The sequence below is a fragment of the Cyprinodon tularosa genome, unplaced genomic scaffold (genome assembly GCF_016077235.1).
Source record: "Cyprinodon tularosa strain WSP-4 unplaced genomic scaffold, ASM1607723v1 ctg347, whole genome shotgun sequence".
Lineage (NCBI taxonomy): Eukaryota > Metazoa > Chordata > Actinopteri > Cyprinodontiformes > Cyprinodontidae > Cyprinodon > Cyprinodon tularosa.
The window spans coordinates 105302-121988 of NW_024039060.1; the positions used below are offsets into that span (position 1 = coordinate 105302).

General features: G+C 41.8%; 1 protein-coding gene across 1 annotated transcript in view; it reads right to left on the bottom strand.

Annotated features, from left to right (window-relative positions):
* The window catches only part of lrp5 (low density lipoprotein receptor-related protein 5), a 55876-nt gene extending 42565 nt beyond the window's left edge, over positions 1 to 13311 (bottom strand). Inside the window, 5 exon segments of the mRNA XM_038294848.1 lie at positions 1424 to 1552; positions 3370 to 3438; positions 3575 to 3791; positions 4530 to 4730; positions 13041 to 13311. Of these exon segments, the coding sequence (XP_038150776.1) occupies positions 1424 to 1552; positions 3370 to 3438; positions 3575 to 3791; positions 4530 to 4730; positions 13041 to 13116 (692 nt within the window). The 5' untranslated portion in view covers positions 13117 to 13311.
* Between the last annotated feature and the right edge of the window lie 3376 nt (positions 13312 to 16687).

Here is a 16687-nt window from a genome sequence, read left to right on the forward strand (position 1 = left end):
ATGTTAGCCCTGGATGCTGCGGACTGGCTAATGTTAGCCTTGGCCGCTGCAGACGGGCTAACGTTAGCCCAAGCTGCTGCGGACAGGCTAACATCAGCCCTGGCTGCTGCGGACGGGCTAATGTTAGACCTACCTGCTGCAGACAGGCTAACGTTAAGCCTGGCTGCTGCTGACAGGAAAATGTTAGCCCTGGCAGTTGAAGATGGGCTACTGCTAGCGCTGGCTGCTGCAGACAGCTAATATTAGCCCTGGCTGCTGCGGAAAGGCAAACGTTAGCCCTGGCTGCTGCAGACGGGCTAATGTTAGCGCTGGCTGCTGCAGACAGCTAATATTAGCCCTGGCTGCTGCATACAGGCTAATTTTAGCCCTGACCACTGCATTCTGGCTAACGTCAGCCCTGGCTGCCACAGACGGGCTAACGTTAGCCCTGGCTGCGGTTAGCCTCGCAGTCCGCTGGTTGCCACGGTCCTCACAACATCGGAAATATTTTTTTTATTACGCACTGAATCAGTAAATGGGCCATTTAGTGAAGCTTAAAGTATAATGTTCTCGCCTCAAATGATCTTAAAACGTACTTTTATGGAGCAACCGTGAGCGCTAACCTGGAAGCTGCTGCTGCCGCAGTGCATGCTGGGACAGCTGTCAGTCTGGAGACTGGACAAGTCTGCTCTGATAGATACTCAGTAAAGATGGAGGGGCGGGAACAGCATTCTGGGATATATCTGCTCCTCTAGTGACTATGGATGATCACTACTTCTCAAGATGCTCACTCATCATTCAGACACTCATAAATGGGGTCATTGAAATCTACTGCTGTGTAACGAAGTTTAAACGCCGGCCAGGACACTCGAGATAATGTTAATTTTAAATGCTGTTTTTAACATATTTAGCCATTTGTTTTCACATCAGAGGAGGGGTGGGGTGGACAGAGGGACCCAAAAAGGTGCTGCCTGACCATCGGTTAAGCCATCATCTTGTCCCTGTTAGCTGGAAGGATACTGGGCTGACTGGGAAACTGGGAGGACTGGGATCGCTCTGAAAGCTCTCCATGCAGCTAAGACTAACAGTGCTGAATTTGACCTTATGCAATGAGAGGAGATGAGAGGTTGGCTGCAGCATGAGGTGCGTCTGTAATTATTTGTTCTGATGTCGGCAGCGTGCTCAGGACCTGAGTCAGACATTCTGTCAGAGTAGAAACAGTCGTTAAAGATTAACCACGACCTTTGGACATTTTGAAATATGGGGTTTTATGGCAGCTACAAAGAACCAGAGTGAAATGAAGCAACCTTTCAGAAAGCAGGACTACTTTCAATGATAAACATCTGGATTAGCTAAGGAGCTTAAGGTTCAGTCTATGATGATGCTTTATCATAAAACCCTAACCTGTTTAAATCTTACTATAGATGGCTCCTACAAACCGTACCGTGCAGATCCGTCCAGGTTGGCTCTGTGAATGAAGCTGAGCTTGGCGTCGGCCCAGTACAGCTTCTCCTCCACGAGGTCTATAGTGAGACCGTTGGGCCAGTGTATGTTCTCGTTCACTAGAACCTTCCTGTTAGGAGACAGCAGAGAAGGTGGAGATCACATAGATGCTTTAATGGTTCTTAATGAGGTAAAACGTTCAGGCTTTAGTTCAACTACCGAGCCTGGTTTATGGGGCGAGACTGGGGACATAAAGCTGGTTCCAAAACATTTTTTTTTAAACTGAAAAAAAAAAAAGTTTAAAGTACTTATCAGATTCCAGTTCTCACAGTTCCTGAATGCAACAGCGGGGAATATTTCCTCCAGGCACCTAAACTGTGAGTCATCATTCTGGTGTCATCTAAGCCCCCCCCCAGGCTGTGAAACAGCTGGTTAAAACTAGAGAGCATCTTCAAAATGTTTGAAAAGCAATCCCTTGATGATGTCATCAGGGGATAAGCTGTCCAGAGCAGTCTGTAGCAGCGCATCACCCAGAGTACGGCCTTCATCTCACATATTATTCCACACTCCTAGGCTATCTTTATAACCTCTGACTGGTTGCCATGGTAGCGGGTTGTTGGGGTGTGGCCTTCAGGGGGACAGGGCATGGGAAGCCAGAACTGCTCATTCAGGCTCAGAATATTTGCTCCAGGCACCTAAGCTGTCAGTCATCATTCTGGTGTCATCTAAGCCCCGCCCACACGCTGAACGACAGCAGGTTAAAACTACAAAGCACAAAAACTGAAAAAAAAAAATGAATCTAAAACTTTATTTTACACGTTTCTTTTCAGTTTCAAAAAACTTTTTTTTAAAAATAGTTTTCCAGTTTCATATCTTTGTTCTCCAGTAAATCTTTTTCAGTTTCAAAAATATATATTTTTCTCTGGTTGCAAAACTTTTTTTTTCAATAAAAAAAAAAAAAAAAAATCAGTTTTCAGTTTCAAATCTTTTTTGTCCAGCTTCAAGAAATATATTTCTAAATGAACTTAATGGCCAAAATGTAGCTCCATAGTAGTGAAAAAATGCAGTAAGTGGTTTGAAGCTTTTTCTACACTCATCGACAGATTCTCACTACCAACCCTTCATAAATGGAGGCAGGTTGATCCCCCTGTGTGTCAGACAGCAATGGTTCATAGTTTACCATGAAGGCTGGACCACATGTTCCATCCAAAACCCTTAAACCTAAACAAACACTAGTTTGTTACCATTCACTAATATAACTAATAGAATAGATTCCTAAAAGAGCACTTCGCTCTCAATCTGCAGGCTTACTAGTGGTTCCTAGAATTTCTAAAAGTAGAATGGGAGGCAGATCTTTTAGTTATCAGGCTCCTCTCCTGTGGAACCAACTACCAGTTTTAGTCTGTGAGGCAGACACCCTGTCTACTTTTAAGACTAGGCTTAAAACTTTCCTTTTTGATAAAGCTTATAGTTAGAGTGGCTCAGGTTATCCTGAGCTATCTCTATAGTTATGCTGCTATAGGCTTAGACTGCTGGAGGACATAGGGACCCCTTTATCATCATTCTGCTTCATTCTATCTCTATTCTCCCACAGGTTTCTAACTGTTAAAATTGAATTTTTCCTCTCCACTGTCGCTACAAGCATGCTTATTGTGAGGGATTCCTGAAGAGTCAATGAGTGGATGCAATCAACTGGTTTTCCTTAGATTGAAAACTTTGAATCAAGCTGACTGGATAATCTGGTGAACGGTAAAGTGACCTGAGATGACATGATTTGAATTGGTGCTATATAAATAAACTGAATTGAATTGAATTAATAAGTTCATTAATAAATGAGGAGTTGTGAGTGAGAATGTGTTGCTAGGATCAGTCCTGCACATCTGGGTTTGACCCCAGCATGCGTCCGCCGGCCCGCCGGTCGTTCAACACTTTCTGCTAATGCAGTACCTGCTGCTGCCGTCCATGCCGGCGCGCTCTATCCGAGGCTCTTCTCCCCAGTCTGTCCAGTACATGTATCTGGAAGGACAAAGACTTCACTGAGAACTAAAAACTAAATTTAAATTACAGGGAGAAACAAAGGATCTGAGAAACAAGGATCTGGGCAGACAGCCGAAACTCTCTGCTCCTGCAGGCCCTGGTTTAGTGCTGTTACCTCTGACCAGGGTTTAGAGCTATGGCCCTTGGTTGGTCCAAGTCCATCCAAACCAGGACCTTCCTGGAGGAACCATCTAGGTTGGCCACCTCTATCCGGTTTGTCTCCGAGTCGGTCCAGTAGAGCTTTTTCCCCAGCCAGTCACAGGCTAACCCATCCGGACTGTTCAGCCCTGACACCACCGCTGTTTGGCCGCTTCCCAGAGCCTCCTTCAGAGCTGCAGGAACAACGCACAACGGGATGTTAGCGCCCACCAGAGACGACGACTTTCCACCACTCTAATCCTGAGCTATGATGCTCTGTCAGATTAAAGCAGGACTCTGATTGGGCCACAGCGAATCAACAGTATGGCGTTCCCAACATGATGATCAGATTAATGCTTTTAACAGTGTTTCCTCTCCAGGTAACCTTTGAATTTCTTTAAAAAAAATAAGATCTTTAGTTTTCAAAACGCCTGGAGTATCCTGTCCTATCAGCTCTAACCATAGAAATGTTTCCTTAATCAAATCAACGGTTAATGTTTCAGTGAGTTTCTATAAATAGGCTGTAAATCTCATCATCAGACCATGACGATCGTCGGGTGAAATGGTCCTAAGCCGGTGACCCGTCTCTGCCTTTTTACGTGGGTCAGGTTTGGCAAAGCTCCTAAAGTTTTCCAGGATTGAGGATTTGAAATGACAGCAGAAGGAAAAACTAAATGGATGAAATGAAACTAAGCAGGGTCACCGAACTTTCCCTCCAGACATCGTCAGGGTCTGACCAGGACCCCCTTTACAGGCAGACAGATACTAGTCTTCACTATTATTCACGGTTCATTAACTTATCTCTCACAGCTCTGCACCTTTTCCATTTATCAAACACATAAAACAAAAAAATTCCCTGTTTTACATTCCCACGGGTTAGAAAGTTCAAATCTTTTGAAAGCTGCAGTCAGAAAAGACAGAGATGAACTTACAGTTGGACGACTGATTCCAGTAGGTTTGTTTGATGGCCTCCTCGCTGACATCTGTCCAAAATATCAGGTTCTGATCGAACAGGAAGTCCACCGCAGTAGCATCTTCCAGATCACTAACAACAATGGCCGATTCCCCCCGCACACCGTCCGCATCAACCAGTCGGACATCTCGACGGTTGGCAAAGAGGAGGAGAGGAGAGCCTGGAAGAGGAAAAGATGATTGGCTGGCTGTTGGTTTCTGATTCTAGGCTGCAACTGGAGACTCGTTTGATGGAGTCGCTGCTCATCACGAGGCTAAGGTAACGTTGCATCAGTCAGACTGGTGGGAGGCACCTGCGGTCATTTTAAACATTCTAATGGCTGCAGACATCCAACCCAGTTTCCTGCCACACTGTCGATGTTACCTTTTGTATCTATGCTTCTTTTTCTATGTCTGCTTCAGTCTCCTTGAACCCCAGTCGGCCTCAGCAGATGGCCGCTCACACTGAGCCTGGTTCTGCTGGAGGTTTCTTCCTGTTCAAAGGGAGTTTTTCCTCTCCACTGTCGCTACAAGCATGCTTAGTGTGAGGGATTGCTGAAGAGTCAATGAGTCGATGCAATCAACTGGTTTTTCTTAGATAGAAAACTTTCAATCAATCTGACTGGATGATCTGGTGAACTGGAAAGGGCCTTGAGATGACATGATGTGAATTTGAGCTGAATAGAATGGATGTGATTATATTTAGCAAGGGACGACGCACAGCAGATGTGATTAAACAGCTTCTAACTCGTCTTTGAACTGCTGCACTGGTCTTATAAGGTAGGCTCCCTGATTCTTCCACATAATTCATAGCTCACCTTCTTCAGGGTGAGTGGAGATTTTTTTATTCTTTCATCCTCTAATGTGACGTCTAAAGGGATCCTAGGTGTTCTGGATGACATGCACAGCACTTTAATCTAGATCCTCCTTCTGTCCATAAAATTAAAGCCTCACTAGTTCCTGGTCTGAGAGGAGCTCAGAGGTGCAGTAAACAACGCTGAGGATATAAACTTTGACCTTCAGCCTAGAACCGCACCACAGTCAGAATCAGGGACAGCAAATGATTGTACGACAGTTGAAGATCATGTATATTGTTTAAATGATAACTACATGAAAATTAAGCTCATTATGTTAAGAGTACATAGGTTTAATATTTACATACTGGTTGAAAATAACTATGTGTTAATTTACAGTAAAGTTCACACAAAGTTAGATATTTAAGAAAAGTAATTTCATTGAGAAATTCAGGCTATTTATTCCAGACACGACTCCTGATCTGCATTATGATAAATAATTTATGACATTCCTTCCTGTTAAAAAGTACAGAACAATTTAGGGCTGAAACAATCAAATTAATCGATCATTGAAATAATTGTCAACTAATTTAGTAATCAATTAATTGTTAACTGGAGTATAGAGACTGTAAAATATGCCTTTAGCTGACAGAGCGACCAACTTAGAGCAGGAATTATACCAGAATTGTAAAAAAATATATCAAAATTTTGTATTAAAGTTAAAAAAAAACCTTTTTCACCTGTCAATCTGCTCAATCCAGAACTCCTCAAGTGGAAAAGGTTTAGTTTCACCTGGTGTGTTTTCATAAAAAATCTTATTCTTGTAACCTTTGGTTATCTGAATATTAATTGATTAACTGAAAAAAATAATCCACAGATTAAGCAATTTAAAAAATAATCATTTGCTGAAGCCCTAAAACAAATTAGGACAAAGATGTGCAAGAAGGAAGAGAAAGGCAAGAAATGGGCTGAGATCCAACAGGATTTTAAAAACGTCCTGCTGCTTTAATATTTGGTTTCAATTTAGTTTATTGTATAGTTTTATTAACTGATGGGTTCTCTGTGTCGGTGTTCTTCCTATATTTTGTTAACGTTCAGCATTTTAAAACTGTCTTCTTAATAAAATGTGCCGTACAAATAAACCTCATAAATAATAAATACAACACAAAAATTTAATTAAAAAAAGCGTCAAAATGTTACAAAAATTAAACAGGTCACCAGTTTCCCATAAAGCGGCCAGGTGAGGGTGACCCTAAAAGTAATCGACAGGAGCCAATCAGCACCAAGGACAGCCCCCGCCAATAAACCCCATAAAAGCTGTTTCTTTAGTTGTGTTGCATATTTATTATAACGTAGAACAGACATAATGTTCCAGGACAGTTTCTAAGCCAAGGGATAAAAATTTATGAACCAGAAACAATCTTAGCAACTTATAAACTATACTATTTGCTGTTTAAATCGCTGTCTTTACAACTATTACAAACACCTTTCTGTAAAGTGAAGCATTTTAAGCATTAAACTTGACCAAATGAAACCTGTAAAACATAACCTGGATGCACCTCAGTAAATAAGACTGAAACGTTGTTGAAAAGTTAATTTTATTTCCTATTCCACCAGCAGGCTTTAGGAAAAATAACTCCACATGCAGGCTAAACTACGCTGAGTAGAGAAGAAATCCTGCAGCCTCTAGACTGAAACAATCAGATACTGATTAACGGTAAATTTATTAAATCACTGCCAACGTATTACTTTTAGGTATAGATAACGATCCATTCATTATTCCTTGCTGACTGTACTTTTCCTTTAAAATCCTGTTAAACAGTTACTCCTCTATAATATAAAAATGATGAATTAAAATAATTTATCAATTTTTACACCAGGAAGGCCAAAAAGAGATTTCAAATTTTGCAGAGAAATCTGAAAAAGAGCAAGTATCAGAAGGTCAAAGCACTAAAAATAAGATGGGTTCAGAAAAACCAAGATAAGGGATTAGAAAAACCCAGATTAGAGATTAGAAAAAAACAGATTTGGGATCAGAAAAGCCCTAACCCGGGGTTTCTCTAAGAACAGTGCCAAGAAAGGCACTAAAATAACTTCAGTCCTTTATTTCATATAATTGCACGTTGTTCTGCAGTCAAGTTTAGTTTTAGGGGTTGATTGTTTCCAGAGGGATTAAACATGTTGGATTTATGGAGATGAAAACTGCAGAAAAAACCCTAAAATGCCTCAGTTTTAAAACTTTATCAAATAAGCAAGAATGAAACAACAAACATTGCAGCTGAAAGCATTGCTGATTATAATATCCTTTATCGGCGTTGCTGGAGAAGCAAGACATAAGAGTCGTTCCAAAACTTTCTCCAACTGAGAACAGGTAGAGTCAGAGGAGTCATTCAGTGGTTATCGGCACACAGATGGAGCAGGCCAATGGATCTGATCGTCTCCAGCTAACAGATTTACAACGTCTTTAAAAAACACCTCTGCTAGTCCTATACCAGCCAATGTCGATGCTAACACCTCTGCTAGTCCTATACCAGCCAATGTCGATGCTAACACCTCTGCTAGTCCCATACCAGCTAATGTCAATGCTAGCACCTCTGCTAGTCTGATACTTGCTAATGTCAATCCTAACACCTCTGCAAGTCCCATACCAGCTAATGTCGATGCTAACACCTGTGCTAGTCCCATACCAGCTAATGTCGATGCTAACACCTTTGCTAGTCCCATACCAGCTAATGTCAATGCTAGCACCTCTGCTAGTCTGATACTTGCTAATGTCAATCCTAACACCTCTGCAAGTCCCATACCAGCTAATGTCGATGCTAACACCTGTGCTAGTCCCATACCAGCTAATGTTGATGCTAACACCTTTGCTAGTCCCATACCAGCTAATGTCAATGCTAGCACCTCTGCTAGTCTGATACTTGCTAATGTCGATCCTAACACCTCTGCAAGTCCCATACCAGCTAATGTCGATGCTAACACCTCTGCTAGTCCCATACCAGCTAATGTCGATGCTAACACCTGTGCTAGTCCCATAACAGCTAATGTCGTTGCTAACACCTCTGCTAGTCCCATACAAGCTTATGTCAATACTAACAACTTTGCTAGTCCCATACCAGCTAATGTCTATGCTAACACCTCTGCTAGTCCCATACCAGCTAATGTCAATGCTACCAGCTAATGTCAATACTAACACCTGTGCTAGTCCCATACCAGCTAATGTCAATACTAACACCTGTGCTAGACCCATACCAGCTAATGTCGATACTAACACCTGTGCTAGTCCCATACCAGCTAATGTCGATACTAACACCTGTGCTAGTCCCATACCAGCTAATGTCAATACTAACACCTGTGCTAGTCGCATACCAGCTAATGTCGATACTAACACCTGTGCTAGTCCCATACCAGCTAATGTCGATGCTAACACCTCTGCTAGTCCCATACCAGCTAATGTCAATACTAACACCTCTGCTAGTCCCATACCAGCTAGTGTCAATGCTAACACCTCTGCTAGTCCAATACCAGCTAATGTCGATGCTAACAGCTCTGCTAGGCCCATACCAGCTAATGTTGATGCTAACACCTCTGCTAGTCCCATACCAGCTAATGTCGATGCTATCACCTCTGCTAGTCCCATACCAACTAATGTCGATGCTAACAGCTCTGCTAGTCCCATACCAGCTAATTTCGATGCTAACACCTCTGCTAGTCCCAAACCAGCTAATGTCGATACTAACACCTCTGCTAGTCCGATACTTGCTAATGTCGATGCTAACACCTCTGCTAGTCAGATATTTGCTAAGAAAGAAAAATAACCTTTTTTTCTTTCTTAGGGGGGGGGGGGTGGGGGGGGGGGGGAGAGAGACTCAGATTTCAGCTTTCCAAAACCTACAATGCAGCAATAGAGTAGATCCCTTCCTGCTATCATTTCAAACCTCATCGCCATGCATGTGGTCAAAACATCATTCCCGTAATCCAGGCCAACAACAACCCTAATGACTCCCCATTACTAAAGGGTGGACCTGTGTTTTTGGTTCAATTTCCATGTTTTCTAAGTCATTACAAGGCCTCTGTTGGTCCACTCTATAACACCTTGAACTCAACATTACTCCTGACATTTTGAATTTTGAAAGCTTCCTGGATGGGAAGAGAAACGTCTTAAACTTGGAAATAAAGTCCAGTGGATTGTTTTTTAACTTTTTTGGGAATGGCTCTGACCTGGATGAGTGAGAATATTCACTGCCTGTGAGTGACAATAAACCAACTCCTGAGCCAACATGCAATCAAAGCCTGAACTTTCTTCCTCAGGCGCACGGCAAACCTTTGGTCGTTTAGCGTATGTGAGGCTACAGCAGAGTGAGCGACAGTTAATGAAGATTTTCCATCTGAAAACCGCGGCTTGAGGCAAATCACTTCCTTCCTTTTTGAAAAGGAAGGAAGTGATTTGCCTCACGCCTTCCCATCTGGGATGAGGAAACGTGAGCATTTCTCAGATTTGTCAGAAATCAAAGCGGCTGCCCGAGCATTCTGCCGGCTCTCTCACCCAACATGTGAACATGCCTTTTACCAGCTGGGATTGTTTTCATTTTGCCTAGTAGGTTTTCCCCCTGGATCAGGTTATGTCTGCCTCATCCTTAGCTCCACCCATCCTCCGTTCCTCTTATCCTGTCCAGGATCTCAGTCCCTCCTCCACCCTCACTCTCTGTCTCTCTTTCTTCATCCATCTGGGTTTTATTCAGCGATGATCAAAGAGTTTTCAATCCAATAATTTCTAATGTCAGGCTAACACAGGTTTCCTTTGGGGGTGGATCACTTCTCTCTCACTCTTAGATTATAATGATAAAGCAAACGAGTCGAGCTCATAAATGAACAAAATGCCGCAGTGAAAGGAACTGGTCATGGTTGGCTGGGTTTAAACAAAGAGCTAAACTGAGAACAAACTGGAATGTATGTAACCAAAGTTTAATCTTTCTACATCACACGTGTCAAACTTGAGGCCCGTGGGCTGAATCCAGCCCACTACTGCGATTAATTCGGCCCTAAAGAGCCAAAAAAGGCTAATCACGTCCTAAAGTAGAGACATGATATTTTTGACCCCCAAAAGCTGCTAAAAAACTAACAGTAAAGGTATAAAATCATAGCAGTTTGTAAATTAAAAGATTAAATTAAGAGTCTGGTTTATAAAGCTACAACTACTTTTAAGGCTAGGCTTAAAACTTTCCTTTTTGATAAAGCTTATAGTTAGAGTGGCTCAGGTTATCCTGAGCTATCTCTATAGTTATGCTGCTATAGGCTTAGACTGCTGGAGGACATAGGGACCCCTTTTTCATCATTCTGCTTCATTCTATCTCTACCCTCCCACTCTGCGGAATCTGTTAGTTCAATCTCTAACGTTCTGCTCTCTCTGCTTTTTCTCATAGTAGCTTCATCTGGTCTGTTCCTGTTTGGCTGTGACTCCATCCTGGAGAGAAATATCAGCTGTGCTGCTGCCATCAACACCTTTGTTTCTAGATGTTGGAGCTTGGCCTGTTTTTCAGTGTGGTCCTGTTTCTCTGACTGTGACTAACTGGATGTGCTCTCTTCATCCTCTGACATGGGAGCTGGCTCGGACCTCGTCTGCCTGGCTGTGTGTTTCCTGGACGGGGCCGCCTGTGGAGCTGGTTGACAGTTGCCTTTTGTATCTATGCTTCTTTTTCTATGTCTGCTTCTGTCTCCTTGAACCCCAGTCGGCCTCAGCAGATGGCCGCTCACACTGATCCTGGTTCTGCTGGAGGTTTCTTCCTGTTCAAAGGGAGTTTTTCCTCTCCACTGTCGCTACAAGCATGCTTAGTGTGAGGGATTGCTGAAGAGTCAATGAGTCGATGCAATCAGCTGGTTTTCCTTAGATAGAAAACTTTGAATCAATCTGACTGGATGATCTGGTTGAACTGGAAAGTGACCTGAGATGACATGATGTGAATTGGAGCTATAGAAATAAACTGAATAGAATTGAATTGAATTGAACTGGTCCTATAGACGTGATGCTGAAGTAAGCTGACACAAACGACTCGGATGCCCCAGGTCTACATGGTTGGTCTTACCTAAATATCCTATTAAACAGATCTAATAGGATATTTTAAAACCAGGCTGATCGTCCGCACATATTAGGTTTCACTGAAATACATGAACAGGCTTTTTGTTTGATTTTGTTATTTACATGATAAACGGGGAGGCATCAAATATGTGGTGCAGCTGCTGCCATGCAGAAGCTGCACTGCTAAGTTAATCGCTGGAGGAAGGTTTGTTCCTTTTTCAGGAGAGCCCTGGCTAAAGAAGGGGCCCCTCTAAAAAAGGGCCCTTCACTGAGACAGAAACCGGCAACTTAGCACACAGTTTAACAGCTGGGGGATCGTTTCAGTGGGACTGTTTGCTTATTTATTCAGTGAGCAGCTGTCTGTCAACTCCGTAAACAGTTAGAATATAACAGTTACAAATATCTGAGCATCAGTTAATCATAAAAAAAATGTTTATGATCATAATTATTTGTTTAATATGTATAAAAGTCGGATAATTTCTAAGTTATGTTGATTTTTCATCTGCTCTTTAAGCACCACCAACATCTCAGCCTGATGGAAACAGATTTTTGGCTCATTTCCTATTTGAAGCCTTGCACTGTGTGTGAGAATAAAGTCCATTTCTCTACCTTCAAAAGCTGAGAGCAGAAAAAAACATCCATGCATCAATATCAGCTTCCTGTCTCAGTCTACAGCAGATAAATGTGGTTAAAATCATTTTTTTTAATTCACTGAAACAGCAGTGAGGGAGTCACACAGACAGACCCAGGACTCCTTTCAAACTTCTTGATTAATTCATCTGTTTCAGAATAAAAAAAATAACATTTATAATTGTATTTATCATATGTTTATTCGTATAACTATAACGATGAGACACCTAGATGAAGGTCATTTTGGGCTTTTTTTTTAAGTTTCTCTTTATCTTCTGTTCCCTCTCATTAAATCAACAGATATGAACAACAGGAGGTTTGAGATTCACAACCTCTGTGAAGATTAATGAGGAAAAAACGATTTAAAATCAAGTAAAAATAGAAAACAGAGCCTAGAACCTTTATCAGCTGATTATGGGACGTTTAAAGGCTGTGCATCCAGACAAACAGATTAGATAGATAGATAGATAGATAGATAGATAGATAGATAGATAGATAGATAGATAGATAGATAGATAGATAGATAGATAGATAGATAGATAGATAGATAGATCAGTGTAATACCTGAGTCATTAGAGTATCTGTGTATATCTAGTTTGTTTCTGCGGTTCTACAGTCTGAGAAGTTAAAAGTTAAAGTTGAGGTAGATGTGCTGAGGAACTGCCTGCTCTAGCTCTAGCAGATCTACTCTGAGTTCTTTTCATCTTTAAGGCAGAGAAGCAGTCTGACACCCGACACCGAGCAGCAATGGCTGGAAGCTGGGAGGCCCGAGAAAACAACCTTTAAACTTCAGGATCTCCACTCAGACCCACGGAGGCTCCCACGCAGGACCAGCAGGGAGGAACTCCAGCAGCCCAGCTGGGAGCTGCTCCCTTTGGACGCCGAACCTCCACTTTCCCCCCAGGTTCGGCGGAGGCTGAAGGCGGTGAGCGGGGAGCAGAGACCTCCTCCCAGGAGCTCAGATCAACAACAGAAAGGAGAAAGTTACTAACCATGAGCCGCCATCAGCAGGGAGGTCCAGAGGAGCAGACCTCCCATTTCCAGTCCGCTCCGCTCCTTCACAGCCATGGCTGCCGCTCCATTCCAAGATGGAAGAAAGTCCTGAAGTTAGAAACGGCTCCGCTTCTCCTCCCGGCTCACCAGCAGCTCTCATCCACATCTGTCCGCGCGCCGCGCCGCGGGGTCGCTCTGCACAATTTTTCCTCTGGAACCACGCGCGCGCGCTTCTTTATACTTTGGACTGTCGAGCTCGCGCACGGAGAACAAGGCAGGCCGCTGTGGGCTGACGTCCGATGACGTCACCGAGTCCGAGGCGGTAACAAGTTTTATGTCTGAGCGGGTATTATGGCCAGGATGGAGAGTTAAAAAAAAAAAAAGTTTTATTTTAAGGCAATTCTTCACTAAAATGAGGAGTTTATATCAAGCTATAGTTTGGCATCAGAAGCAAATATGAAGTTCTTTAGCATCACATTATTATCAGAAGCAGAACTTTGAAATGATTGTGAAAAATACTATAAACTGGAAGCTTTCTTCCTGAAACGGGTTTATGTTGGATGACTTTATTCTAGTCATTTTTAAATTTTATTCTCCTAATTTTGCGATTTTATTTTCATAATGTTCTAACTTTATTCTCGTATTAAAACATGTCTAGCCTGCTCCTAATAGTGTATTTATAACCACTAACTAACTAACTAACAACTAAAAACTAATCAAGTGGGAATGCTTATGCATTCCCACTTATTGTTTTTCTGTTTCTCTTTATTATTATCAAGTGGGAATGCTTATGCATTCAATTCAATTCAGTTTATTTATATAGCGCCAAATTCACAACACATGTCATCTCAAGGCACTTTACAGTTCAACCAGATCATACAGTCAAATTGATACAAAGTTTTCTATCTAAGGAAAACCAGTTGATTGCATTGACTCATTGACTCAAATACAATCCCCCACACTAAGCATGCTTGTAGCGACAGTGGAGAGGAAAAACTCCCTTTTAACAGGAAGAAACCTCCAGCAGAACCAGGCTCAGTGTGAGCGGCCATCTGCCGAGGCCGACTGGGGTTCAAGGAGACAGAAGCAGAGATACAAAAAGCAGCTGTAAAAGGCGGCCCCGTCCAGGAAACACACAGCCAGGCAGACGAGCTCCAAGGCAGCTCCCATGCCAGAGGACGAAGAGAGCACATCCACTCAGTCACGGTCAGAGAAACAGGACCACACTAGAAAACAGGCCGATCTCCAACATCTATAAACAAGGGTGTTGATAGAAGCAGCACAGCTGATGTTTCTTTCCAGGATGACGTCACAGCCAAACAGGAACAGACGAGGCAAAGCTACTCTGAGGAAAAGCAGAGAGAGCAGAAGGTTAGAGATTGAACTAACAGATTCTGCAGAATAGGAGAACAGAGAGAGAATGAAGCAGAATGATGAAATGGGGGTCCCTATGTCCTCCAAAAGTCTAAGCCTATAGCAGCATAACTATAGAGATAGCTCAGGATAACCTGAGCCACCCTAACTATAAGCTTTATCAAAAAGGAAAGTTTTAAGCCTAGCCTTAAAAGTAGACAGGGTGTCTGCCTCACGGACTAAAACTGGTAGTTGGTTCCACAGGAGAGGAGCCTGATAACTAAAAGATCTGCCTCCCATTCTACTTTTAGAAATTCTAGGAACCACTAGTAAACCTGCAGATTGAGAGCGAAGTGCTCTGTTAGGAACATAAGGAACAATCAGATCTCTGATATCAGATGGAGCTTGGCCATTTAAGGCTTTATATGTGAGAAGGAGGATTTTAAATTCTATTCTTGATTTAACAGGAAGCCAATGAAGAGAAGCCAGGATAGGCGAGATATGATCTCTCTTTTTAATTTTCATTAGAACTCTGGCTGCAGCATTTTGGATCAGCTGAAGGCTTTTAACTACAGTTTGTGGACTTCCTGATAGTAAAGAATTACAATAGTCCAGCCTTGAAGTAACAAATGCATGGACTAGTTTCTCAGCATCACCCCTGGACAGGATATTTCTAATTTTTGCAATGTTCCTCAGATGAAAGAAGGAAATTCTAGAAACCTCTTTGATATGGGACTTAAATGACAGGTCCTGATCAAAAATAACACCAAGATTTTTTACTTTATTATCTGAAATCAGTTTAATCCCATCCAAATGAAGTGACTGGCTAATCAGTTTCTTTTTCAGAGACTCTGGTCCAAAGACGATACCTTCTGTTTTGTCTGCATTCAGAAGCAGAAAGTTAAGAGTCATCCAAGTTTTTATGTCTTCAAGACATACCTGTAATCTATGTAATGGGTTAGCTTCATCTGGATTTATAGACAGATATAGCTGGGTATCATCAGCATAACAGTGGAAATTAATCCCATGCTGTCTAATAATTCTACCAATTGGGAGCATGTATAAAATAAAGAGAATTGGTCCTAGCACTGATCCCTGTGGTACTCCACAGGTAACCTTTGAGCGTGTTGAAGATCTATCATTAACATGAACAAACTGAATTCGATCAGATAGATAAGATTTAAACCAGTCTAGTGCTGTTTCTTTAATTCCAACAAAATATTCAAGTCTTTCTAAAAGAATATTATGGTCAACTGTATCAAATGCAGCACTAAGATCCAACAGGACAAGCACAGATACAAGTCCATTATCTGAGGCCATGAGAATATCATTAGTGACTTTCACCAGAGCTGTTTCAGTGCTATGATGAGCTCTAAAGCCAGACTGAAACTCTTCAAAAAGTTCATTATGGTGGAAGTGATCGCAAACTTGTTTGGCAACTACTTTCTCAAGAATTTTGGATAAGAAAGGAAGATTGGATATAGGTCTATAATTGACCAAGTCATCTGGGTCAAGAGACGGTTTCTTAAGCAGAGGTTTAATTACAGCAACCTTAAAAGCTTTAGGTACATATCCCTGCAACAGAGATAGATTAATCACATCTAAAATGGAGGAGGAGATCAAAGGGAATACCTCCTTAAATAACCTGGTTGGAACTGGATCTAACATACAAGTTGAAGGCTTAGATGAAGACAATAATTTTGCTAATTCAGAGAGTTCAACTGGATCAAAGCAGTCTAAACCCGGTTCAGATTCCATGACTACCTCAGGTACAATCGCGGATAGAGGAGTGCTTATGATCTTATTTTTAATAAGATCAATCTTATTTATAAAGAATCCCATAAAATTCCCACTTATTGTTTTTCTGTTTCTCTTTATTATTATCAAGTGGGAATGCTTAAGCATTCCCATATAAGTGGGAATGCTTAAGCATTCCCACTTATTGTTTTTCTGTTTTTCTTTATTATTATTATTGTGTGAATGCTGTAGGCATTCGCACTATTGAGATCCTGTTTCTCTTTATTCTTTATTTATTGTGTGAATGCTGTAGGCAAAACATACCCCAGAGCGAATTTCACAATAAAAGTCTCCCATTTACGCTCTAATACAGCATCTATTCACCCAATAACATGGAAAACCAGTGATTTCATATTTAGAAATGGATTCTATATCACTGCTGGGCATGACCCTTCCCTTGACACACATCCATGATAGACTTTTGAAATAAGACTAAAGGGACTCTACAAAATAAAAGCCTCTTCCTTACACACACTCATTCATTGTGCCGTATGGC